The following is a 26,889-nucleotide window of genomic DNA, read 5'->3' as shown; positions in this document are numbered from 1 at the left end:
AAAAAGAAAAAGAAAAAAAGAGGCTTGAGTGCAGGATTTGTATGATCAAAAACACACACATACAACACAAACAGGGGGTTTAGACAGGTTTGCTTGTCTCTTTAAGGTACCTCTAATCTCGCTTTTAATGTTTTATTGAAGTATAATTTTTCCCCCTCTGTATTTTACCTTAACAGCTGCTTTTTTAGATCCGCTGTACTTATAGTTGGCTGGAAATGGTTAAAACGGTTCTCAGTGACTTTTTGTCTTTGTCGAGGAAACAGCTTGTGATACAGCCTCAGTAAAGAACTACTTGCACAGGACCCCAGAATTTGTTGAATACTTTTAGGACATTTAACTTCAAAAGCTGAGAAGTCACCTTTTAACCCTTAGAAGGCTGGCATTATAAATGTCATCCTGCAGTCCCATTCTACCCTATTTTATACATCTTTTCTGCCTCACTTTCTTTTATACCACTGTTACTTTCATCCTCTTATCTACCAAGGCTACTTATTTCCTGCTGCTCTCTAAGCCTCTTGCAAATAATGAATATTCTTTAGTGTAATGCCAAGGTAAGGTGATCTATGTCTGGAGCAACTATACTTGTCTGTACCTCGTAGAAGAGAAATTGAAGGACAAGTATACTTGTAGCTTTCTAAGGGTGACTTCTGTTGAAACTCTCTGTGAGGAGGGGAAAGTGGTCAAATTGAGCAGTGAGGTCAGATCTATTTTATGAGATGCTTCCTTGGTTATACAAACAACTCCACATGCTTCCCTGAGCTTTTTTTTATTTATTTTTTTATAACATTCACCCAAGTACAGAATCATGTAGAGTCACATGCATGAAGCCTACTTGCTCCCCAGCTAACACCTTATGTTTGTTTGTTGTTTAATCGTGAGATGTGAGAGGCATACACAAAAAGTGAATTGTGCAATGTTCAGTGTTCACATTTTGTGTATGAATGGTCAGTATTTGAAAGCCATTTTTGTTTTTGCTGTGGCCACCATCATGTTTTGACTTGTCTTTTTTTTTTTCATCTCTCCACCACTGCCATATCTCTTTCTCTCTCTGTTTCTCTCTCACTTTCTCGCCTGCCCCCATATTCCTCTTCATATTCGTCACAGGTGCAGGTCCCCATCCCTCAGTCTACAAGTGCCATGTCTATGGGTTCCTGCAGCACCCCATCAGCCGGCTCTGCTTCTCAGCAGGTAAGATCAATATGTCTGACTAATCAGGATCAACTTCCCCCCTTTCATTAGCATAAATGGTGCTTCAGTATTGGCCAAGAGACTTTTTTGAGTTTTATTTTTGTTTGTTGGAATCTCTCTGGATTCTCTCCTGCGTGTGAAAGCTGTGGACATCAGAGGTGGCTTTCTCTTATGCTGTGTTGTATTTGTTTCTTATAGTATGGAGTTTACTACGTCCAAGCACTCCCTTCGCAGGTAGAGAAAAACCCCATTCCTCTCTCTCTCTTTGCTTCTTTTACTTTTTCTCTCTCCCTCTTTCTCACATTTACTGACCTTTTTTGAACTCTTTGCCTTGCCCTCTTTAGTTTTTTATTTCGTTATTGCTTAAAGAGGTATATAAAATAAAATGTAGGTCTGTGAAGCTTGGAAAGGAAGCTTTTCACTGACCATAATCACATCTTGAAGACCCAGATCAAGATCAGTTAGTGGAGAAACTGAATTTAAATTAAGTTAATGTTTGTATGAGTTGTTCCCCTAAAGGTAAGTTATTTAAAGTTGTTGTATTTTCCAGTTTTAACAATATAAACAGTATTTGTGACATGCTGTTGATGTTTACCACAGACCATATTTTTGTACATTGGTTTGTAAAAACAAAAATGTAATTTGCAGTAATGTACTTACAATGAAAGTCTATATGGCAATACATTCTGCAGGGTTTGTGCTTATTTTAGTGTTTGGGATGCTGTTCTGGTTGAAATTCTTATGTGTTATGGTATTATTTTCTTGTGCAATTCCTTGCCCCATAGACTCGCATGTCAAGTGCTGTGCTGTGAATGAAAACGTTTTGTTTGTTTTTACAAACTAAAGGATAAATCTAAATAATTTTCTGTCTAGGCATGATGTCTATAGACTTAAGCTCAACCTGGTGGTACTTTCCTTTAAGTCACATAGGTCTGGTAGGATAAGTTGGTTGAGACCTTCCCTTGATTCTAAAATTAACTAGCTTTCTAAGACTCTGTGTTTCCGTCCGAGCCAAATTTCAAGAGATGAAGTGAATGCTTCATGTGAGAATGCTTATTCTCTTTTTAGGCTGCTGTTCCGCAACAGGGCTCTCTGGTGACGACATCTCAACCAGGTGTATCGCTACCCCAACAGCCTCCTAGCACAGTGGTTCAGAGCAGCTCTCAGACGCAGGTCCAGCCCCCTCCCCAGCCCACACAGGTACAATCAAATGGGATGTAAGCAAATCATGTTTGAAGCTAACATGAATAAAAAAATTTTTAAAAAAATCTTAATTCAATTTTATATTTAGAATTGACAAAAGTATTGGGACACCCCAACACCCCGCAGGTGTTCCAATCACTTACATGGCCACAGGTGTATAAAATTAAGCACCTAGGCATGCAGACGCTTCTACAAATATTTGTGAAAGAATGGTTCGCTTTCAGCAGCTCAGTGAATTCAAGCGTGCTATCGTGATTGGTTGCCACCTGTGCAATAAGTCGTGAAATTTCCTCACTACTAAATATTCCTCGGTCAACTGCGGTGGTATTATAATAAAGTGATAGGCCACATAAAATAACAGACCAGGTTCAATGTATGCTGAGGCACACAGTACACAGAAGTCAGAAACTTTCTGCAGAGTCAATAGCTAAAGACCTCCAAACTTCGTGTGGCCTTCAGATTAGCTGAAGAACAGTGTGTAGAGAGCTTCATGGAATGGGTTTCTATGGCTTAGCAGCTCATCCAAGCCTTACATCACCAAGTGCAATGCAAAGCGTCGGATGCAGTGGAGTAAAGCACACTGACAGTAGACTCTAGAACAGTGGAGACGTGTTCTCTGGAGTGACCAATCACGCTTCTCTGTCTGGCAATCCGATGGACGAGTCTGGGTCTGACTGCATTGTGCCGAGTGTAAAGTTTGGTGGAGGGGGGGGTTATGGTGTGGGATTGTTTTTTTAGGGCTTGGACTTGGCCCTTAGTTTCAGTAAAAGGAACTCTTAATGCTTGAATATACCAAGGCATTTTGGACAATTTCTTGCTCCCAACTTTGTGGGAACAGTTTGGGGATGGCCCCTACCTTTTCTAACATGACATCACACAAGCAACGTCCATAAAGTCATGGATGAGTGAGTTTGTGGTAAAGGAACCTGAGTGTCCTCAGCCTCAACTCAATAGAACACCTTTGGGATGAATTAGAGCAGACTGCGAGCCAGGCCTACTCGTCCAACATCAGTGCCTGACCTCACAGATAGGTCTGACAGATAGGTCAACAATTCTCTTAAACACACTCCTACACCTTGTGGAAAGCCTTCCCAGAAGAGTTGAAGCTGTTATAGCTGCAAAGGGTGGACCAACTCCATATTAAACCAGAATGGGATGTAATTTTTTTAATTAAAGGCAGGCGTCCCAAAACTTTTGGCAATGTAGTGTATGTATATATGTATGACAACAGATGACAAAAGAAAACCATGAAGTGGAAACATTTGTAGTGAAACAGTATTATTTCTGAAACATTTATTCGTTCAATATTTATTCTTTTACATTACTACTGAAACATTATTTTATTTAATGTATAATAGCTTATATATATTTTGAATGTGTGTGTATATATATATATATATATATATATATATATATATATATATATATAGATATAGATATAGATATAGATATATATAATGAATATCTTGATACAAAAATATCTGAAACATTACAAATCACATTAGAGAAGAAAATTAGATTGTGTATGCTTTTGTGTTGACTTTAAATATGGTAAATTATTGCGCAGAAGTTTTTCTTCTTTCTATTTTACTTTCCCTCTTTTTCTGTGTTGAAACACTTTGGCTGTCTCTTTCTGAAGTGCCTTAGCTGTGCTTGTTTTATTGATTTGATGTTTTCTGGCATGTTTCTGCCTGTATGTTGCATGTTTGTCAGTTGTGTGGTAGTGAGATGAGTCTCTCTGTTCAGTTCCCAATGTTTAGTGCAGATCAATAGTTTTCCCTTTAGCTGGATGTGCAGGTATACTGTAGTGGCACAAACAATTGTTTACTTGTGATTTATTAGATGTGGGTTGATCTACTTCAGTTAAATTGAGTTATATATGTTTAATGTGGTGTTGGATTTTGGATTTTAGTTTTGAGTGTTGTTGACAGTGACAGCGTTTATTGCCACTTAAAGAGGAGCCACTCCTAACTTAATCTAATAATTGTTTGGCACTAAAACTATAGTTTGTTTTTCATGTGTTTTGCTTGTGGTCGTTGTGATCCTCCATTCACCCCGTGGCATGCTGTCTCTCATGTGGTCTGATCTTGTGATTGTTTTCCTGCGGTTTATTAAGACATCGCTCCTCTCACACATAAACTGGTCTTGCTGTCTCCATCTCCACTGGTCGGTGCTTGCAGAAATATTTCCCTCGTTCTCCATCTTCCCGATCACTGATCTTACCCAGCTACCCCTCTCCTACCTCCCTTCAGCTTTGCAGTGCAGCTTTCTGCGTGCCAACTATAGCAGTTGCCCAGTTTCCGCAGCAACCAGTGCCTGAAGCGCTGATGTGCCCGGCAGCCGTGTCTGCGCCAGCCATGTCCCCGTCAGTGCTGCTGCCCCATCTACCCCAATTGGTACCGCCTCTAGTGACACCTGTGCCAACCATCCATGTGGCTACAGTCCCCTCCCCAACCGAACATCCATGTTTACCAGCCGACACCCCAGTGCAGGTACCTGGAATGGAATGAAATGGCCCCAAACGCATCAGTGCAGACAGATTTTGCTTGCTTCATAGGGAAAAGCAACTGTGTTGACATTTCATACTTCATTATCTCTTTCTGTCTGTGAAGTATAGCTGCTAAGCTGTCTTCACAAAGCGTCCTTTCTTTTCTTGGCTGTGAAATAAGACCCTTTTTTTTGGAAAACACAATAAAAAAACATGCAGGCTTTGCCTGAAGCAGTTGTGCTTTTTATTTAGACATGCATTGTTATTTTGTCTTCTTTGATTTGATTATTTGTTTGTTTGTTTCTATTATAATTCCTTTTGTTTTTGCCATTTGTTATTCCAGACATCTCAAAGCGTCTCTCAGACTTTGACAACTGAGCTGTCACAACTCCAAACTCCTGCTGTGGAGAGGTAAGAATGACTGTTTAGCAGATTCACAAACTGGATCACTTAACTTTACCAAACTTTAACTTTATCAGTACAATAGATCTAGAATACATTGTGCTGTATTACTGAAGTCGTCGTGTTTTGATTTCCTTTTTCCCCCTTAGCTGTCATTCTGATGTGGCATCTGGGCTCAGTGATGGCAATGAAGGTGTAACGGGTGGCAGGCATGAAGGTCGTTCTGCCAAACGTCACCAGCGCAGATCAGTGCGCAGCCGTTCACGCCATGAAAAGACCTCTAAGGCCAAGCTCAATGTTCTTAATGTACGTGCGGTACTTTGGCATTTTTCTTTTATTGTTTTTTTTAAATTGTTTTTTGATGGTGGTGGAAAAAATAAAGAGACTGAACAAACTTCTATCATGTTTGTTTCAGATCTCCAGCATGGGCGATAGAGTTGCGGAGTGTCAATTAGAAACGCACAACAGGAAAATGGTGACTTTCAAGTTTGATCTCGATGGCGATAACCCAGAGGAAATTGCACAGATAATGGTAACTTGAAACTAATGTTTTTAATACTGACCAAATATGCTAAATTAAGATTTCTTTTGATCTTGGTCTATGTGACAAAAGCTGGTGTTAAATAAAATTACACTCCTGTAGCCAAAATTCACTGTGAGCTTTCAACACTTTTTAAGAAGAGGTATTATTCCTTTGTGATATCCTAGGTACAAAGTGAGTTCATTCTAGAGACTGAGCGCGAGTCCTTCATTGAGCAGATCCGAGAGGTCATAGAAACAGCCGATGAGAAAGGTGTGGAGAGAGAGCGCAGCCAGGTACGTCCTTCTAAAAAGATTCACAGCCTATAGTTTTACATTTTCATTCATAGCAGTGAATAAAATGGCCCTTTGCAGAAAGCATAAAAAGCTTGCATGGAAGACCGTGTTTACAAATTGGGTTAAAAAAAAACAAATACATTTTTTGTACTTTTCAACAAAATATTAGTGAACTCAGAAAATTATCAACAAAATGGATAGATTATTTATTACATTTAATTGGTAGTGATTTTTATTATTTCTAGCATAAAATTAAACAATAATGTGTTTAAAACAAGCTACTTTTCATGATGTTAGATCATATTTAAAATTTGTCATGTATTTGGTGGAACATCAAATTTGTTTTTATTGCTATTTGAACAAAGCAATAGGACATAACTTTGTTTTTTGTAAAATTGTAAGCATCACAGTTAACAATATTTTACAGATGGTCAGTGATCACGAGCAGCATATGCCTACCACATTGGCGCCTCTTGAACAAGGTAGAGCTTACCATCCTAGCATGTAAAACAAGTTAATGTCCTCTTTTAATGATGTGTCAGGACTGAGATCTTCTCTCCTGCACTTTTTCTCCCAGGTGTGGCACCTAGTTCAGCTGCCCAGGTGGTGCACTCGGCAGGCCGCAGGTTTATTGTCAGTCCAGTGCCTGAATCCAGACTGAAGGAACAGTTCTTTAGCGCACCCCCACCCACAATCCCTCTTCGCGAAGAACCTTCACCCTGTGAGTTTAATATGTAAAATCTAATTATACAGGTTCAGTTGACTCATAAAAGGCATAGTATCCATTAGATGTGACATATAGATGTACTGCCATCATCACATCCCCAACTTACACCTTTGTGGTCACAATCTGGCTGCAATTATAAACAATTTAAATACATAAAGCACAATTCAAATGTCAACTTATAAACACTGCAAGCTCTCCAAAATAGGTTTGATATCTATACCAATGCTTATACTACAAATCTTATTTGTCAAAATCTTTTTTAAAACATCTTTTCAAATGTAGCCACTCTGCCCAATTCTGCTATCAGTTCATGTAAAGAGGAAGCTCCATTTGACTTTAAGCTCCTAAGAATGATCTATCTACCAATCATTAAACTGCTTTCAATCCATTTTTGTTATGTAATGTCTGCTTTCATACCCAATACAAATAGCCCAGACTAGATGTAGTATGTTAGACATATTATGTAACTGGTTACTAATTTTTTGTCTTGAATGTCTATTCTTTATCAGCTGTGTCCGTTGCAGTGCCTGTCTTGGGGCTTTCTATGTCTGCATCTGCGGTCAGTCTACAGCAGGCGTTCTCCGAGATGCGTCAAGGCCGATTTGACCCGGGTCCCAGCACTGCGCCACCAATGCTCCATGCCTCCATGCCCCCTCTGGTGCCTGCCGCAACACCCTTGCCCTCTAGCACCGCCCCGGTTGTCTCTCCTCCAATGTCTTCTGAAGTGACCGCGACCGCTTCACCATCTCTACCCTCTGTCTCCATAAACCCTCCGGTGTCATCATCTCCTCCTCCTACACTTACTGCCACTGCCGTCACCTCCCCTCCTTCCCATTCCCAACTTCCTCTGTCTCAAAGTCAGGTTGTACCTGCCATCATCAGTGTTATTCCCAGCCCTTCCTCTCTGCCAATGCCAGCTGTGCCTGCCGCCACATCCTTCCCCCAGACCTCAGTTCCAATGCCTGTACCTGCCAGTACTGCTGCCCCGCTCACTCACCCTACAGCTCCTATGGGATCTGGCAGTGGTGAACAGCCGTCCATCCCCGCCACTTCAGCTCAGCTCACTCCAGTCGCCATCCCTACCACAGCCACCCAGACACCGCAGCTCGCACCATCCACCATCCCTGACACAGTTATTCCCATCTCGGCTGCTCAGTCACAAGTGCCCACCCTCCAGTCGATTACCACCAACCAGAGTCACGCACATGGTGTGGAATGCGACAGTGACCCGCAGGGAAAGGGCGTCGATGACATCCAGGCTCTAGATAAGAAGCTGCGGTCACTCTTCATGGACCTGGGCTCTGGTCCACCCTCTGCCCAGTCTGATGTCACATCTGACCCCATGGCGGCCCCAAGTGTCCCTGGCACCTCCTCTCCAACTGCCTGCTCCACCCCAAGTGGCACCCCTCTCCCTCCTTCTAGTTTACCCCTCAACTCCTCCGGTCAGCCCACAGGCTCTCCAATGACCTCCATGGGCAATGGATCCACCCCAGTCGGCTACAGTCAGACAATTCCATCCAAAGCTCCGCTATCAAGACTACCGGTGAGTGAACGGTTGATCAAAAGTCATGAAAAACAAATGACAATGCAAATAAGCTTCATTTTGACATCATGGTACATGGTTAAAACACTTTTCTTGTTTGTAACATCAAATATAACCTCCTTCTCTCAAACTCCTAACTACTGTATAGAAAAACTAGATGATTTTGTAGTTTACTTTTAAACCCAATTTCTGCATGGCTGTTGAGTTTCATGTCTGAAAAAATGCATGACATAGTGATGCTACATGAATACCATATAACTCAACTAACACTTTTCTGTAATATTATAACAAAGCTCTAGTCATATTTTTTTGTACAGCTTTAAATAACTCCCCAACATAACGCACAGTCTTATGCTGCATGTAGCTTTTGCCGTTCATCGGCACCTCTGCCAGCTCTCGTTCTTTACAGTGCTTTAGTTTCTCTTCCGTCTTCATTCATTAGGTGTTGCCTGTCGGCCCAGATCAGGCTGGCACACCGCCCACAGAGCACCTACCACCCTTCCCAGGACCTTGTTTAACTCAGGTGCCCTTTTCTTCTTTCTCTTTCTGTCTCACTCTGTTTTTATATAGTTTCATTCCTGTAAAACACGCAGAGCATGAGTAAAGATTTTTAATCGCATAAGAATCAAACCACTGCATGGCGTAGCTTTCCTTTGAGGCCTGTTAGGAGCATGACCCGATTAACTCTGACTTGCTGCTCTTTCTCTTTTTCACTGCCATTGACGGGTGGAGAACAGGAAAGATGTGATTTAAGAAAACAACATTACACATGAAACATTTTCAGTGTTTTGTCTAATGTTCTGGTCTTATTGGGACTGTAATAAAAACAGCAAACTCATGTGTTAAATGACAGTTAAAGGGAATATAAAGATGTATATAGTATAAAAAAATAGTAATTCTGATTATGATTAGAATAGATTTGCTTTGAAAAAAATTGTCTCTTTAATTATTTTGTCCTTATTTTTATGCTTGTTGATGTTTGCCCTCTACCCAGATTCATTTTTGAGGATTTCAAGTAGTCAAAAGTGTCTCTTATTGAACAATCGTCACTCAGTTTTTATCATGTAGTTTTTATCTGTGATTTAAGAAAACAACATTACACATGAAACATTTTCAGTGTTTTGTCTAATGTTCTGGTTTTATTGGGACTGTGATAAAAACAGCACACTCGTGTGTTAAAGTACAGTTAAAGGGAATATAAAGATGTGTTTCTGTCTTCTTGTACGATTTTAAAGAAAAAAATAGTAATTCTGATTATGATTAGAATAGATTGTCTTTAAAAAAAAAAATGTCTCTTTAATTATTTTGTCCTTATTTTTATGCTTGTTGATGTTTGCCCTCTACCCAGATTCATTTTTGAGGATTTCAAGTAGTCAAAAGTGTCTCTTATTGAACAATCGTCACTCAGTTTTTATCATGTAGTTTTTATCTTTTAACATGTGAAGGATTTTGATTTCAGACAATTCTCAAATAATCAAAGTAATTTAGACGTTATATAAATTTTCTCGCTCCAATCTGAACCCTACTTGCATTCATGTCATACTCAAAGTCCTTCTGCTTAAGGCGATTCATACTAAACCTAAGAGACTTTTTCTAATCCTGTAGATTTGATGTGATATTTTTAATCCATCACTTTTGGATTGAAAATTTACTGTGATGGCACTCAGCCGCAAGCCAACCTGAACAAAACATTTCAGGAACCGCAGAGCGTGGCCCAATTAAAGGATTTACTCTCCATTTTATGTGGAACATGAAAGGAAGCCTCAGCTTGGATTAAAAGCATTCAGTTCTTCCAGGCAGTGGTCATCTGACCCTTTACTTACTGTAAGAGATCGTCTCATGCAGAAATTAATTAGATACACAGTTCCCCCGCTGTATTTGTGTGCACTTGTCATGAGTAATAAGTGTTTGAACGAGTTTGCGTGTGTGTATGTTTCTTGGGGCTAAGTGAACCTAACTAATTGCCGAAATGGATTATTTAGTCCCAGCAGCCCCTGGAGGATCTAGATGCCCAGCTGAGACGGGCACTGAGTCCAGAGACCGTCCCAATCAGCAATGTCACGCACCAGGTACACGCATACCAACAGGGGTCTGGCTGAAAAACACCAGCCCACGTGTATCAAGTGCCGGATCTGTCCGATTTGATTTATTGCAGTTCAACATTGGCACTGGAACTTTCCATACACAAAAAAACAGATAAAAGAAGTGGTTTTCAAATCCCATACTGCAATAAACCAGAGAATTACCTCCTTAAATCTGTGTTGTAATAGAGAAAGCATGTAACTTTTTTGCTTCGAGGAATACTATAAATCATTAATGTAAATCATTTTACATGTCTGACTCTGTAATCTAAATATCATCTTTTTCTTACCTGTAGTCATCTCTTACTGGGATGCCACCTGGAGGACAGCCAGGTATGTGCTCAAGTTTTACTTTTGCATGTTTTTTTATTAAACAGCAGATAAACCTGTTCGCTTTCTCATATTACATGAGCTCATTATCAGCTCTGCTTATTAACGATGATGCCATTTCAGTTCCGTTTTCTCTTGATGATGAGCAAGGAGCTGCAACTACAGTTGGAGGATACAAACTGGGACGATTCCAGGTACCTTGTATTCGCAATGTGATGACAGGAAAATGTTTATAAGTTAAATCAGGCCACCTTTATTTATATAGTGCTTTATACAAAAATATAATTGATAATTTCATCTATAAAGCAGTTCAGTTCTCATCCAATAGTGTCAGTGCAGTCAAATCAATAATATTTTGTTAGATGATAATGTCTGTCGTGGTGTTTGTGCATGACACTCTTGTTCTCTCTCTCATTTAGGTGTCAGTGGCTTCTGATGAGAACGCCTCACAGGCTCCCACAGGCTCCTTTGACTCATCCTCCACGTCTTCTTCTTCCACCTCCACCTCTTCTTCTTCATCATCCTCCTCCACTCTCTCTAGCCCCGAAAACACACTGCACCGAACCTCCACTCCCCTCCGAGACAAGAGAGCAGATGTTGTCGACGGCCTCCCTACTCTTCCAAAACAGATGACAACCCACCCTCAGCCCACCACCATTGGCCGTTTCCAGGTTACCACCAAAACGGACACGAAAGTGGGGCGTTTCTCAGTGAGCAGAGCACAGGACGAGGCTCCAGCAGCTAGCTTACAACCCCCAGGACCCCAGCCAGCACCTCAAGCCCATCTAGCCGTGGGCAACGGTGCAGCCCAGAGTCCCGGGAGCATCAACAACTCTGTCAGCTCCTACTTCAGCAGCGACAATGACTCAGAGTTTGAAGATGAGGACTTTAAGAGAGAAGTCGGCAAGCTGAGGGAGAAGTATGTTTGTTTTTTGTTGGGGTCTTTTATTATTATGATTCATGATTTCACTTTTTTAACTTAAGTTAGTGTGTATTGTTGCCAAAACAAAAACTGCAAAGTTCAGTGGAAAGGGAGATATTCACTTGTAAAGAAATCACTTTTTAAAGCACTACAACAAACCGCTGGCTACAACAAGCCCTAAAATTGACTTAAACCCTGCCACCGGAAACACAAAACAAAGGGGGTGAGGCCACATTGGGCCTCTTTAGAGAAGAGGAAGAGTTGTTTTAGTACATTTGGGAGTCTGCTCAAGCTGTCACACCCGTTTTTCACCTTTATTGGAATACAGTACATAACACAACTGCAATCACATGTCATAAAAGCAAGATGACAATACGTTATAACCATAATTAAACTAATCTCTACCTGTTATATCTTCATGCAGCATATATTCTCTGGCTCAATAGTTATCTTACCACAGTTCCCACACAAACGATTTATACATTACCATGACAGAATACGCTAATCAATGGCTTGAAGATAGTTATCCACATCAGCTACATAAACTCATCAACTAACCATTTCGAAATGTCCTGTTGCATTCTTCTCCATCATTGTGTGACTCCAGTTTTAACATAAGAGCTGAACAGATTCTGACATTTTCATTGCGTGTCTGCGTGAGGTAATCAGAGCTGCTAACACAAGCTTTTAAAACTCCACCCTTTTCTTGAAAGATGTCTCCAAGCAGCAGCTCATTTGCATTTAAAGGGACAAACACAAAAACAGTGCCTTTTTGCTCACCCTCAAAAAGTGACAATTTTAACATGCTATGCAAAATGATCTTTGGGGTATTTTGAGCTTAAAAATCACATCCACACTCACATCATGGGGACATCAGAGACTTATTTTACATATTGCATAATAGGACCCATTTAATACAATTGAAACAGGAACTGGGATGGTATAACCTAAGTGGAAGATATGCAGTGTAATTGTGCTTTCCTTGTTTTTCTCCCAGGCACATGATAGAGAGTCAGGCCCTGTACACTCGACAGAAGGCAGAGATTGATGCCCTTTTTGCCCGATTGGGCAAAGTTCCACCCGCCATGGTCAACCCACCTGTGGTGAACCCAGCTGGCCGCAGACGACGTCCCACCAAGAGTAAAAGCAGCAAATCCAGCCGTGGTAGCTCCCAGGGCAGCAAAAGTCCTGTACAGCCAGGTATTAACTTCATTCCTGTGTGACAGAAAAAAAGGCAGCAGAAAAGTGGCCTTTTTTGTGCAGATCAATTTACCTTTTTTTTGGGAATAAAAAATATCCTTAAGAATGTTCTTATCTTTTTTCTTAAGATTGTGCTAAAGACAAAACCTAAACACACAATATGAATTCTATAAAATAATTTTCTTTAAAAACATACAGGATAGTCTCCAATAGGGCTTTTTACTCTTGAAGTAGTTAACCCTGGGTCACACTAAACCCCAGGTAAATGGAAAACGGTGGGTTATCTTGCTTCACATTTCACACTGCTGATAATTTACCCAGGATTAACAATTCATTCTGGGTATTTCACACTGTACATTCTTAAAGGATTAGTTCACTTCAAAATTTTAATTGCCTGATAATTTACTCGCCCCCATCTCATCCAAAATGTGCATGTCTTTTTTTTCTTCAGTCAAAAATAAAAAAAAATCACATTATTGACTTCAATGGCAACCAAAGGGTTAATGCAGTTTCAAAGGGCTCTGCACAATGCCAGCTATACTTTTTAATCTCAAATGCTTGACTTTGGTGTTGTACTTCTTCACGAAGTATGATTACGTCGGAAAGGTCACGCATGTGACCATAGGTGGAAGTAACGACCCAGTGCCGAAAAATGCTCATGTTCTCCTCCAAGTTTAAAATTGTTCGACATCGCTGGTTTACCTTTGTTTTTGTAAAGGGCGTTTGATTTAGTCTTTGCTCATACGTTTTAACACTGGGTCGGCACTTCCACATGTCACGTGCGTGAACTTTCCAACGTAATCATATGTCGTGAAGAAGCACAACTCTGAAGTCCTGCATTTGTGGTTAAAAAGTGTATATATATATATATATATATATATATATATATATATATATATATATATATATATATATATATATATATATATATATATATATAAAAGACAGATCGTTTCACTAGATAAGATCCTATTCCTCAGCTGGGATTGTGCAGAGCCCTTTGAAGCCCTGAAGCATTGATTTGGACCTGCATCCCATTGGTTGCCTTTAATGTCCATTACGTGGAGAAAAAATCCTGGAATGTTTTCTTCAAAAAAAAATGTTTTATTCTTTTTTCGACTGAAGAATGAAAGACATGAACATCTTGGATGAGATGGGGGTGAGTAAAATATCAGGACATTTTATTTTTGCAGTGAACTAATCTTTTAAACCCTGGCTTAAAGTTCTTCTTTTGCTTATTAGCGATGTCGGTGTCATTGATTGGACATGACCTGTTTAAAGGGTTCTAGTGTTCTTCTTCTTAGAACTACTTATGGAATTTCCTAAGTTCTTTCTTCAGAAAATTCTTGTGAATCTGGTTCCAGCAACTTCTGTGTTAGCGCCTTGTGTCCTGGCTCTGATCAGCACTTCTATATGTTTTTGTGTGTGGTCTTACAGCAACCAGCACTTTATCTGCGCAGAGTGCTCCCTCCGTGTACCCTCCCCAGCAGGCCTTCCTGGCCCCTGGGGGGATGATAGATGGGGGGAGTAGCCCTCTGCTCCAATCCTTCAAGCCTTCCCCCTCTAATGAGAACCTGTGCTCCGCTTTCACCAGTGACGCCACGCTCTCTGCGCCCAGTCTGTGTGTCACCTCGCAAGGTAAAAATAAAGAAACACATCACAGCCTTCAACTTGACCCTGTGCTTTTAACGCAAAGTAAAAAGTGACATGGGTAGCCAAAAAGCAGGAAAAAAATTATTCACACAACATTATGTTTTCGTGGATAACAATAGCACACTATGCACATTTTTATGTAAATCTCCTTTTGCAATCAAATAAATGCATATTTTATTGTAATTAATTGCAATAAAATATATTTATAATTTTTTTTAACAAAATTCTTAAAATTATGTTTTATGGACCGTTTTTTTATTCAAAAGGTAAGGTTTCTTTCTTTTTAGTTACAAATGGTAATCATTTGCTTGATTTTGAAACAAAGGAAAGCTGTTGGTGCTTTTCCGCCATCCTTGCTAATTTATCTCAAAATATGGTATACACAACACCTTTTTAACTCCCATGTCGGCCACTCCTAAATCCTCCACCCTGAAAAATATGACACGTGGATTGCGTGAATCCGGAAAAATAATGTTTTGTGGTGATGGGGGGTTAGGTGGGGGTGTGCTGGTTACTGTATGATAATTGAAACTGTGAAATGGCCTTAAACAAATGCTAAATAAACTGCAAAATGTTACATTTTCTAATACATTTGTTTCGTGCACGGGGTTGCTCCTGACAGCGCATTGCAAGCTCGGGACACCGTTAGCATGTTAGCCAGGGTTAAAAGCGGAAATGCAAGTAAAATTTGGCTGAAACTGTGCTGCTCGCTAGTTATTATGATATGGCTTAGTGCGATCATCAAATCTTGAAGGTTGGAAATGTAATTATTTAATAGCCTATATAGTCTGACATGCTGCATGTTTCAGAGTATTGTAACAGCTCTGTGTTGTCAGCTTCGATTCACAGTTAATGCTACTCTGCAAGTGCTGTGTGTCGCTTATAATTTGCATTTGGAATGCAACATTCATCAAAAAAATAGTTTATAGAGCTGTTGTCGTCAGCAAAGAGAAGCGATAAGGTCTGCCTGTGGTTGTCCGTAAAAATAAAAGCTCAATGGTTTAACTTTTGAAAACAAAAAAATTAAGACAACCATTCAGGTAGTGTAATTTTACTGTCATTCTGTAAAATAAAATAATAATGATAATTCTATTAATAAAATAGATATAATTGTCTGGGTGTTGGGGGTGTGGTCAGGTTTTCCTTCTTTTTTGTCTTCATCTGATCACATGTCTGTGTAGGGGACACTATTGCCTTTTTTTTAGATGTTTTAGTAACACAAGCCAGCTGTGGCCTACTTCCTGTGAGCCTTCCAAATTTGAGGATAAAACTTGAGGATCACACAGTGGGAGGAAATTGGATCTCTAAACTTTTGTCAAGTGGTCATTAAAATGTTATTTTCCCCCCTAACATTCTTATGAATTTTGTGGTGTTTCATATATCGGCCCTATTTCTGGTGGTACAGGTTTAATCAAATCTTAATGTAGGAATCTTTGCTTTGCCCATCTGAGAAAGCGCACGCGTATTGATTTGGATGAAGCTTCAGGGCTGATGCTTGTGCCTCCAGGGGACGCTTTTCCTCTCCTCCTCTTCCGTGCAGCTCAATGCTCACCCACCCAGGGCCACTCCTCCCCTCCTTCACTCCTTCACTCTCTCTATCTGTCAGGAATTCATGGCTTACTGACCTCTGTTACCATTCTCACTGTGTATTTGTGTGCGTTTCCTTTATCTCTTTCCCTCTCTTCTATCTGCTCCACCACTCTCTCTCTCTCTCTCTCTCTCTCTCTCTCTCTCTCTCTCTCTCTCACTGTCTCTCGCTCTTTTCCATCTCTCTCTTTCTCTTTCCCTCTTTTTGTACCACAGGCTGTGTAAAGTTCAGCTGTGGGTCGGAGAGAGTGACCTTCAAACCAGGTGGCAGGAGGACGCGTTTTCTGAGTACGCCCTGCTTGGCTCTTTGTGTGTAACGCTTTTTCTTTTGTCTCTTTCCTACAATGTCATGTGATTAGTTCTTGATTCTGCCAAGCCTTCTGATTGGCTGATCATCTCAGACATTGTGTCATTAATCTTAAAAACGACTTATGCTCATCTCTAAACAGTTCATATCCAATAATTATTTCTAATTCAGTTATTTCTAATTGTTTACAATTGACACTTTATCATTAGTATCATTAATTATAATATTTCCCTCATATATGCTTCTGTTTGGTTTAACATAACAAAATTGCTAAAGATAAATTAATTACTAATCATTTAAAAGATTAATTACATGCTGCATTTGACAGTTACACAAAGCTAAACAGCAGTTCTCAAGACGTTTAGACAGATTTTCTGACAGTGATCACTTTTACAACACTGTGAAGCTGATTTGAAACAGTTGTCATTGTAAAATCTCTATATAAATAAAGTTGATTGATTGATTGACAAAGAATCACTTTCACAACGAGATCACAGCAGAATGTGTCAAATGAAAAGTGTAAAAATGATGTATCGTTAGCAGTGTTATTGTAGTATAAATATATACTAATAAAGTATTTGTTATATATTTTGTATTAGCTTTCATAATTTTTCATTTTTATGTGCTTTTATAATTTTTCTTAGTTTTTTATTTTTCTGTTTAGCTTTCTTTTTTTGAGCTTTTTTCAGTTTTAACTTTAATAATTTTAACTTAAACTTTCTGTTCACTTTTTCATCTAATATTTATATTTTCATTTATTTCAGCTTTATTTGTTACTGAAAATTATTGATTTTTAATATTTTCATTTTAGTTAACAATAACACTGTTTTGCTGTAACGCAAATTGAACCTCATTGTACAGTGTTAGAACGCCATATAGTATGATCAAATAATAATGACACTTCAGTGTATCTGCTGAAACTTGGCTCTTCCTTTTCTGATACATGCAGTGTAAACCTGCAAATTAATATTCTCATTTCCTTTAATAATTGCGTAATAATTTACACCCACTTTCATAATTAGATCTCTCAAAAGGAGTGAACAGCTGACACAGTGACTAATGTAAGGATTCTAGGCAAGTCAATACATATATTTTACAATTGCTGAATTTTCCCTTAGTCTTATTTTGTTTTTCATTAAAAATAATAGATATATATATTTCACCTTCCTCAGCTCAGGTACGTTCACATACCAGCTGAGCACAGTCTTCCTTTGCAGTCTTGTCTTCTATTAGCTGCTCTCACAATGTGAATACACCTGATCGCTGGCTTTGACCACAGACCCAATAATCACAACCACATGAGAATCTTCCTCCACTCACCCCACCTTCCCTGTTATTGGAAATACAGTATGAATGTAACAGCCATCAGATTTTAGACTAGCATGTTCTGACACTCCCATAATGCACTGTGTTGGACGTGGAGTTACTGCAACATTGATTCTCTCCAATCTCACCGTTCTCTCCATGCTTCAGGGAAGATGGTGAAAAAAGTGTGCCCCTGCAACCAACTCTGTAGTAATTATCTCTCTTTTTTACGTCCTCCCTCCTTCCCTCTCTCCCTCTTTCCTGTCATCACCTCTCGCTTCATGTCCTGTGGGCTGTTGAAGCTAGTTTCCCCATAAAGCTCTCAGGCTGACTTGAGCATTTCTTTCCTGTGATGACCCATTCATGTTTTTTATAAGTGTGGCCTGTCACGTGTGTTTTCACTCTCAAATTAAACCCAGACATACACACTACCCTAGATTTGATTTCCACATGAAAAATCAACCGGAAATTGTTTACCGAACATGCATGCCAATGTTTTTAGAACCGGTGGCACCTGCCATGCGGCGACTCCACACTCGGCATCAGACTGGCTAATGCACTCTAAATGGACCCATCTGAGCACTCATCCCATTATGCACAAGCCAATTTGAAGCCCCAGATTCCCTTCTGCACTCTTCTTTATCCCCTTAAGACTCGCTTACCCGCTTACTGCACATCGACCTCATCCTGTTTGGATGGAGCTTCTCGCCCATTACAAGGGTATAATGAGGCCTGGCTGATTCCCCCCTCATTGTGCACAAGGCTTATTCAATGTCCAATGCACAAGCTACCGTATTGAGGGTGTACAGCTCACATATTGCACATGGAAAGGTAGGTTTTCACAAACAGGAAACCAAGATATCCCTCATATTATTGAAGAAAGTGAATGGAAGTCATCAAGTAAATGCTGAAGTCAAGCTGTGTGTAGATCCTCCACCTCTCCCTCTCTCCTTTTCCACCAAGTGGTGCTGGTGCTTGGCCAGTGGAGGTTTTTTTCTTTTTTCTTTTTTCTCACATCTATACCCTAGTTTTATGAATATTCTAATTATGATTCAAAGAAAACTTATACTCCCACAGGCTGCATTTATTTGATCAAAAATACAGTAATAATGTGAAATGTTATTACAATTTATTGTTTACTTTTAAAAGCAATACATCCGTCTTGGTAAAGCTTTCAGCGTTACGTGATCTTTCAGGAATCATTCTAATATGCTGATTTGGTGCTCAAGAAACATTTTACAAACAGCAATACATTTATTTTAAGATTCTTTGACGAATAGAACGTTCACAAGAACAGCATTTGCTTGAAATAAAAGTCTTTTGAAACATAAGTACATTTACTGTCACGTTTGATCAATTTTTTGCATCCTTGTTAAATGCAAGTATTAATTTCTTTAGTAAAAACTTAGTGGCCCCAAATTAATATATATATATAAGTTGTTTTGAAAACGTTTTCAGTTATAATAATAACTATATAAACCATTTTTCCTTTGATGGGAATTCATGGAACAGGGCCAAATCAGGTCCTGGCTTTGGCACCAGCACCATTCACCAGCATGATGAAAAAGGAGTAGCTATCTTTCTCAGCATGGCTTGCTCTGGACTACATTACCCAGAATACCTTTTGGTGCTTCAGTCTTGGCGCAATGTCGTCTTTCTGTTGCTGCTTTCTTGAGGGACCATGTTTACCACCCTAACAGGTCTTGTCTGTGTCGCCGGATGGCTGCCTGGATAGTTGGCAAGACATTTGTGCCGAATGTAATTAACTGTGCAAGTTTTGATTTAGAAAAATGTGTGTTTTCTTCATCAGCTTAATTTTTGACTTACAGTATATTCTTAAATGCATCAGCTCTTTGTTCCTCGACAGACATGTATAGATAAACGGACCAATCAGCTAATACCAGTGCATGATTAAAGACCGTCATCTCTTAGTCATGTCAGTGATGTGTCTTACGAAGGAGCTGAGGCATTTCCACTCATTTTTCATCTCGCTTGCAATATTATGTACCACGTAATCTTCACTGCAATGCTTTTTTCAGAAAGAGGCTTTTGTACTCACAAATACTAATGTGCTGACAAGATTTTAACCATTTTTGTTCTAGTTTAGCTAATGGCATTATATCTCATCAAGTGTCTAAATAGTAGGTGTTGAAAATGTCATTGTTAGCCTCTATGATTTTGAGACATTGCAGTTCATTTTAAGCTAATACTGGAGCTCATGGTGAATCCATTTCCATTTCACCACCCTTTTGCTCCCTCTTGTGTTGCAATAAAAGCAACCATGGCAAGCATGATAATAAAGCCCTGGCCGATGCGGAGCACCGTTTTCCGTGCTCCGATGGAAAGCCAGAGATGGTGTTTTAATGTTGTCATCGTGACCTGTTTTGCAGGCTGGAGTCAGAGAGATAAAAGTGTCACTTTAGCCTCAGAGCGGACGCCCAGGTGCTCGATAGGGCCTCACTGCCATGACTTGTTTTTGTATACACATGACATTATATGTATAGTTGTGCTTTTTACATTTTGACATACCCTTTATATAATATGTAATATGTTTAGCTTTTATTTAAATCAGAAGAGATAAATATCATTTTAAGAAAAGTTTTTTTTATTTAGCATTGCCCTGAAGAATCTGTTATTTTACCAAACAGGCATTTTAGCCTTTATGAACTTTACTAGATTGTGTAAAACCTGATCACGTTTTCCAGCATGATTTGAGATGATCCATTCATTGAATACAATCTTTTAATTATCAACGTGATCAAAAGCACAAATTTGCTACTTTTTCTAATTAAATTGTTGCTTTGTTTATTTCCAGGTTTAACTTGAATGCGAAATGTTGAATATTCTCAAATCTGTTATTTCAAATCATTTCATCAGGGCAGAGCTAAATTTAAAAAAGCATCTCTTATTTTTAAATCAAGCATTTAGCAGATTATATAAGGTGTATGTACACCAATGAAAAGAACTGTATATGAATATACATGTACACATTGATATAGTCTGTGGGCTACAGATTGTATCAGATGTTTCAATGTGATATTTGTTGGAGAAACGTCCTCTTTACGACAGTCTTCTCTCTTCTTTTTCTCTCCACTCAGGGACGAGCAGCACCAACACGGTGGTGGGAACTGGTCAGAATCAAAACCAACCGCCCGTATCTCAGTCCCAGAGCTGCAAGGGCATGTTCACAGACGAGCTGCACAAATTGGTGGACAACTGGGCCAGGGATGCTATGAACCTGTCGCAGGGCAAGAGAGGCTCCAAGCACCAACAACAAGTGGTTCCTCAGGGCCACAGCTACGACGTAGGTCCATGAAGTCATACTTCACAGTTGAATTTGAAATTATAATACCTGATTAACATGCTCTTTTATTTCTCCTCTTCTCAGATGGTCCCTCCTACCAACATGGGCCGTAAGTACTCGGCTCCAGGCCAGCTGTGCCCAAGCATCGCTTCAACTTTGAGTGGCCACTCGCCCATGCCCAACACTCCCGCTACCTCTCTGGGGACCCGGAAAGGCTCCTTGTGCCCCACGCCACAATACGGCTTTCCTTCCGCACCTTACAGCGCCCAGTGGGCTGGCTCAGCCACGCACACCCAGGCCGGTCTGCTGGCCACCTCACAACCCCTGGGCCAATATACCCAGGTGCCCGCTCCTTTACAGACCTTCCACATCAGCACTTTGCAAAAGTCAGTCAGCCACCCTGGTGGACCCAACCTGAAGACCACGTAGGGCAGGGCCTTGCCGCGCCAGGCCTAAATAACTCTCAAGTTGGGGGTGGGAGCAGTTGGAGGCGAGGGGGGCGGACTGAAAGTGGACTTAAGCAAGTATTTGATTGCAATGCAGAGATTCTGTTACAAGAGTTTGCTTTGGGTGATCGAGAAGGAAAGACGCCAGAATCGTCCTGCATGCTCACAGATACGCCACAGGGATGATGCACAATGACACAAGGGATAAGAGAAGATGGGAAAAAAAACAATTTGAGTACAATGTTACGTGGCCAAAGAAGGTGTGACCATTTTAATTGTTAAGGTGTGTGCATCTTCACCACCCAGCCCCAAGCATTTGTTAAAGGGCTTGACTTGTGTTTAGAGGTTTGCTGACCTAAGTTTGAATGAATGCCACCACCACCCATCCCAGAATCCATCCATCTGAATATCTTCTTGATAAATTGATACATCAAGCATATCACCAAACAGAGGTCAGGTGGGTGATGGTGAGCGGCAAAAAGATAAACCGAGTGTCCTTGTTCCCCTCTTGCCCTAAACCCTCTGCTGCAATGCCATGGAATAATGCAATAATTACAATGGTAGAAAAAAGCCCATTTTAAAACACAGGAAGTGGCCTTCATTAGATAAAACAAAATCCATGTACAGATTTCCTTTGTTTTTAAATTGGGTTATTGGGTTTTGATTCCATTTTCTTGGTTGGTTGGTTGTTTTTTTCCCTATGCCCTTCAAGCCGGCCTTGTGTAGCAGAATGTTAGGGACATTTTTTTTTAGTCACATGTTCAGAGGCCTTTCATCTGCCCCCAAGGTTTGTACTACCAAGCTCCTACAGCTCCCAGCATGCTTTGCAGCACATTCACGCTTACAATCCTCTTCCGGTTCTCTCATTGGGTGACGTGTAATATAGTGGATACAATCAGTTGGATTGGCGTTTGGATGCGAAACTAGAGGTCATGGGACGTGTTGTCACACACGTACTGCCTCGGAGGCCCGAGAAGCTTTAAATCTATGACTAATGTAACAGCTTTTTCTAATCATGGCAGCATTAGGGGCCTCTTACGATAGTTTGATCGAGACATTTAAATAAGAAGTCGTGTTCTGTATGGACCTGTATTTACTCATCAGTTTTTGATGTTGAAACACTGTGATTATTATAAATGTTGTTGGACAACATTAGTTAAAAAGAAAAGTAGACAAAAAAAACATGAAATTTTGAGGGTTTTGGATAATAGCATTCATGAGATGTATGGCTAGCTATTTCATTATTCACATCTTATTGGAGACACTTTAACCCTTTTCCCCTTTCTACTTTCTTTATATTATTAGATAAATGTGAATGTAAAATGGATTCAATTAATGTACTTGAAGAAATGAATCTTTTCCTCCTTCCCTATGCCCAGTGAGCTTTCTGAAGATTCTAGTGCCTTGCGTTATTTTTATTTTTTTTGCTCCGGGATTTGATATATATGGCTGCGGAGAGTCTCAAGCATTGCGCTTGGTTGGAGAGCTGGTCTTTAGACTTCACAGAGGGTGAATAGTAATATATTGCGGAAACGAGATGTCGTTTGGGGTGCCATTTTGAATTGGCTACGACTGAACCCATTTGAAGGCACAGTCCTAGCCTTTAGGCAGAGTTGCAAAAAGCATCATATAAGGTGAACAAACACATGATCCAGCCATTATATCACACTCAAAGGCTGTGAAAGTACTTAAGGGTTGAGTTTTAGATACTTTGATCGGTCTACCTTAGCATGCAAGCATACGTGTGCCTATCATCAGTGCACCCTTCCTAGCATAGAAGACTACTTTCGACAACCACAGTGTCTTTGTTTTTTAGATGGATTCTTAAACGCCATGAGCGGTTCTTGTGAAGGTGAGGGATCAGCTCAGAGAGAAACACAGGATGAGGAAAGTTAGTACACATTGGACAGTATGTTGTAAGTATTTCAGAACCACCAACAGCTTAGATGTTTTTGCGGCACTGCTTAATTGGTTTTGGCACCATCCAGTGTTAAACCCTATCCGGTGTGCATAGAGAGGCATGTTTTACACATTTAGTAACAGATATGACAGCAAGTGTCACTTTGCGAGTGAGAAAAGGGCCAGAAAGGTGAGAAAAGACAGTTAGCAACCCTCATCGACACAAGACTCTCTGCCAGAACAACTCTGTTGAAGAGCGATTCTGTCTGATTTCTCATCAAACCTCTCGTTTTTGACTCTCACTGCCCATACAAGTTCTCTCGTCACTGTACTGGCTATGGCCTTCGGTTTTATGGCAGATCAGTAGCTTATTTTGGAGGACCTATCTCTCTCTATTTGTAGCAGTCGGTCAAATCACTCTTGTAAATGCTTTGGTTTATTCTAAATACTATAAACTGCATTAGACCTGTAACGTTAGACTACTTTTAGCGTCACAGTTAGCACATTCGACTGTGCGGATGATAAGAGAACAGTCCTAATTCACCAGAATCCTTAGAGCATTTTATTTGGGTTACAAAAACATCACCTTAACTACTGAAAGGACTTAGATTACAACTGGTTACATAATGCTTTGTGTGCTTTCTGTGTGAAACGTGTGGCACAGGAACTTTACTTTAGGTCAACTGTACAGTATAGATTCTCAAACTGGCTCTCTATATTTAAAATACGATTTTGCTTTGTACACAACGCTTTACCTGTAGACAGCTCGTTTTTACCCACTTTATGTCGTACGGTTCTTTCAAACTGTGAACACATCAAAAGGTCTTTAACAAAGAGGTCCCACCTACTCAGTGTTCAGACTAATGAAATCTGCGTAGTACTACCTTCTGAGTGCCATGTCCCTGTTCCAGATAAGACAAGTGTTAAATTGCTCTCTCTGTAAGAAACAGGTCATCCTGTTTGACTGTAGAGGGCGCTAATGTAACTGCAGTGCAGGATGTACAACATTTAAATGAGATTCACCTCTGACCTCTGATGTAAAAGATAAGAGCACCTTGAAAATACAAAAACCTCTTTTTTTCTTTATCCTTCACTTTACTTTTGGAAAAAATTGCGTTTGTAGCATGCTGATGTGCGAACGAGCCATTCAGTATCAATACACATTGTGATAATAAAAATGTTTTGTTTTTTTTGCATGATACTTCAGTTACACGTAAAACAATGCACACAAACTCACTCAAAAAGTATCTTATTGAATGAATCCCTCCTTTCTAGTCCCTCTCCTGTGGAAAGAAATACAACAGAACAATGTTTACTTAATGCTACTGACCTGTCATTAAGTTATTTCGTTTTTTACTACTATCTGATCCGCTTGTTTTGCTGTCTATTGAGTCTCTAGATTATCTTCTGGTGACTTTCATTCAGTGTTTTTTTTTCTTTTTTCGTTTGTTTGTTTTTCCTCCGTCTGATATTTAACATTGTACAAAATGTTAAAAAAAAATTCCTTAAAATGAAAACCAAACAAAAACAAGTAGGGAATCATCTGCAATGTTTAACTGTCTGTTTTGCACTAAGTATAGGATGTTCAAGCTTCATATAAAATGCGCTTTGCGCTCCAATAAAACAGCATTTGTTATCTTATTTGTAAACTTAATAAAAGTCATTTAAATAAATCAAGTTTGCTTCTGCTTCTCAATTCACACTGGATCCTGGAATAGTTATCATGATGTTTAGAGCAATATAGCTAATGAAATTTACTTTTGATAGATAAGTGCATTTAATTTCACTTACTTTATGTCTCTCATGAGCTATAGATGATGCTCTCTGTATTATCAGTGATTCATTTCAGTATTGCCCACCACCACACAAAGGTGTGAGCCCACCTTTAATGTCATATACTGATGTCCAATAATTATTTGTCTATACTGGCCAACATGCATCTGATGTAGAACAAGAATGATCATAACATCAACACAAAAGAGTCATAAATACTGCAAATGATTACATTACAGGACTAAGTACACAAACAACAGAAAACATGATCTGATGTGTTAGTCAACCAAACAGCACTTAAATACAGGCATAACAGGAGGACTTATATACACTCACTAAAGGATTATTAGGAACACCATACAAAATACTGTGTTTGACCCCCAAAAATGCATGTCACAAATCTGACAATATAATTTTAACATATATGTAAAAAAAAACAAAAAAAACATGTAATGTATATATTTAAATACCAAAAAACTCTTTGCTTAACTCTTTTTAATGTCAAGCGAGTCACATCAGTAACAGTCGTGTGCCAGGTCTATTCTCTGCTATATGTGTCGACCTAAAACGTACACACTTCACAATGTTGAAGTAGCCTATTAAAATCATTCAGATATTACGTGCCATTGTGATATGTACATTTGCGATATTTCGATATATTTCACAGCCCTGGTCTCGGTCTCTACTCAGACTCAACTCTCTCTGAACTCGGTCTCGACTCGGACTCTAATGAGCTGGTCTGGACTACAACACTGGCGTCGCTTACCTGAGGAACACAAGGCACCAGGATGCACTATAAGAAGAAGGAAAGACTGCTGGGAAACCTTGGGTTACATTGAAAGGTACCACTTACCTAAGAATTGTTGCAGACCATGTTCAATCCTTTCATAGAAATGGTATTCCCTGGTGGCTGTGGCTTCTTTCAGCAGGATAAAGCGTTCTGCCACAAAGCAAAAAATATAAAAGGTGTTGACTTGGCCTCCACATTCCCAGATCTCAATATAATCGAGCATGTGTAGGATGTGCTGAACAAACAAGTCTCATCCATGGAGGCCCCACCTCACAACTTATAGGACTTAAATGATCTGCTGCTAACATCTTGGTATAATGTTATGTCATCTATAACATAATGGTATGCCTGATCAGTGTATATTAGTGAAAAGGTCTTAATGTTTCAAAAAACATAAGCTATATTAACATTCCAGTTAATCTTGTGCATTTGGAAATCGCATATGAAAATGTCATAAACAATTTACTTAGCGATTTGTCTGATTGTGACAATCAGAAAGCACTGCAATGGATTAATTTAATTGGTTGGACTCAGAATATGGATATGAATATGGATATGGATATGGAGAGGGTCTTGCTCAAGGAAAGGACATGTAGCGCACGTACACATTTAGAAAGGAAGGGTCATAGAGGACACGTGCACACATGGTGTCATTCACATGTTTATCAGATGAGGATCAGGGACAGATGAAGTGTTTTACTAAGTAGAACTGCTTTTAATTTAAATAAATGAATAAATTAATTAATTAAATGATAAACAATATTTAGATACAATAGGTAAATAACAGTTATGTGCATATATATAATGTATTCATTCTGAATGATTATAACATTTTATATAATTGTATAAAAATATTCTGCTTCCATCATTTGTTTTCATTAAAAATAGTAATCTTGTGAGTTATTACTACAATTTAAAATTACTT

The 26,889-nt window shown here is 39.5% G+C and overlaps 1 protein-coding gene across 16 annotated transcripts in view; it reads left to right on the top strand.

Moving 5' to 3' along the window:
- wnk1b (WNK lysine deficient protein kinase 1b) overlaps positions 1 to 25,078 on the top strand; it is an 80,224-nt gene extending 55,146 nt beyond the window's left edge. For 3 of the 16 annotated variants that reach the window (XM_067426837.1, XM_067426847.1, XM_067426852.1), the window contains 22 exons: positions 1,105 to 1,188; positions 1,387 to 1,422; positions 2,257 to 2,388; positions 4,644 to 4,883; positions 5,223 to 5,290; positions 5,431 to 5,587; positions 5,697 to 5,813; positions 5,990 to 6,097; positions 6,525 to 6,579; positions 6,675 to 6,818; positions 7,334 to 8,367; positions 8,810 to 8,890; positions 10,350 to 10,436; positions 10,745 to 10,781; positions 10,902 to 10,972; positions 11,198 to 11,697; positions 12,698 to 12,900; positions 14,338 to 14,538; positions 16,357 to 16,449; positions 17,921 to 17,962; positions 20,851 to 21,056; positions 21,141 to 25,078. In XM_067426837.1, coding sequence (XP_067282938.1) covers positions 1,105 to 1,188; positions 1,387 to 1,422; positions 2,257 to 2,388; positions 4,644 to 4,883; positions 5,223 to 5,290; positions 5,431 to 5,587; positions 5,697 to 5,813; positions 5,990 to 6,097; positions 6,525 to 6,579; positions 6,675 to 6,818; positions 7,334 to 8,367; positions 8,810 to 8,890; positions 10,350 to 10,436; positions 10,745 to 10,781; positions 10,902 to 10,972; positions 11,198 to 11,697; positions 12,698 to 12,900; positions 14,338 to 14,538; positions 16,357 to 16,449; positions 17,921 to 17,962; positions 20,851 to 21,056; positions 21,141 to 21,485 — 4,041 coding nt within the window. In that variant the 3' untranslated portion in view covers positions 21,486 to 25,078. Of the gene's footprint in view, positions 1 to 1,104; positions 1,189 to 1,386; positions 1,423 to 2,256; positions 2,389 to 4,643; positions 4,884 to 5,222; positions 5,291 to 5,430; positions 5,588 to 5,696; positions 5,814 to 5,989; positions 6,098 to 6,524; positions 6,580 to 6,674; positions 6,819 to 7,333; positions 8,368 to 8,809; positions 8,891 to 10,349; positions 10,437 to 10,744; positions 10,782 to 10,901; positions 10,973 to 11,197; positions 11,698 to 12,697; positions 12,901 to 14,337; positions 14,539 to 16,356; positions 16,450 to 17,920; positions 17,963 to 20,142; positions 20,195 to 20,850; positions 21,057 to 21,140 lie in introns of all 16 variants that reach the window. The other 13 variants (XM_067426839.1, XM_067426853.1, XM_067426849.1 and 10 more) reach the window with 12 other exon arrangements.
- Positions 25,079 to 26,889: the final 1,811 nt, after the last annotated feature.

Source organism: Pseudorasbora parva, chromosome 20 (assembly GCF_024679245.1).
Source record: "Pseudorasbora parva isolate DD20220531a chromosome 20, ASM2467924v1, whole genome shotgun sequence".
Lineage (NCBI taxonomy): Eukaryota > Metazoa > Chordata > Actinopteri > Cypriniformes > Gobionidae > Pseudorasbora > Pseudorasbora parva.
This window is presented reverse-complemented; position numbering and strand designations above follow the sequence as displayed.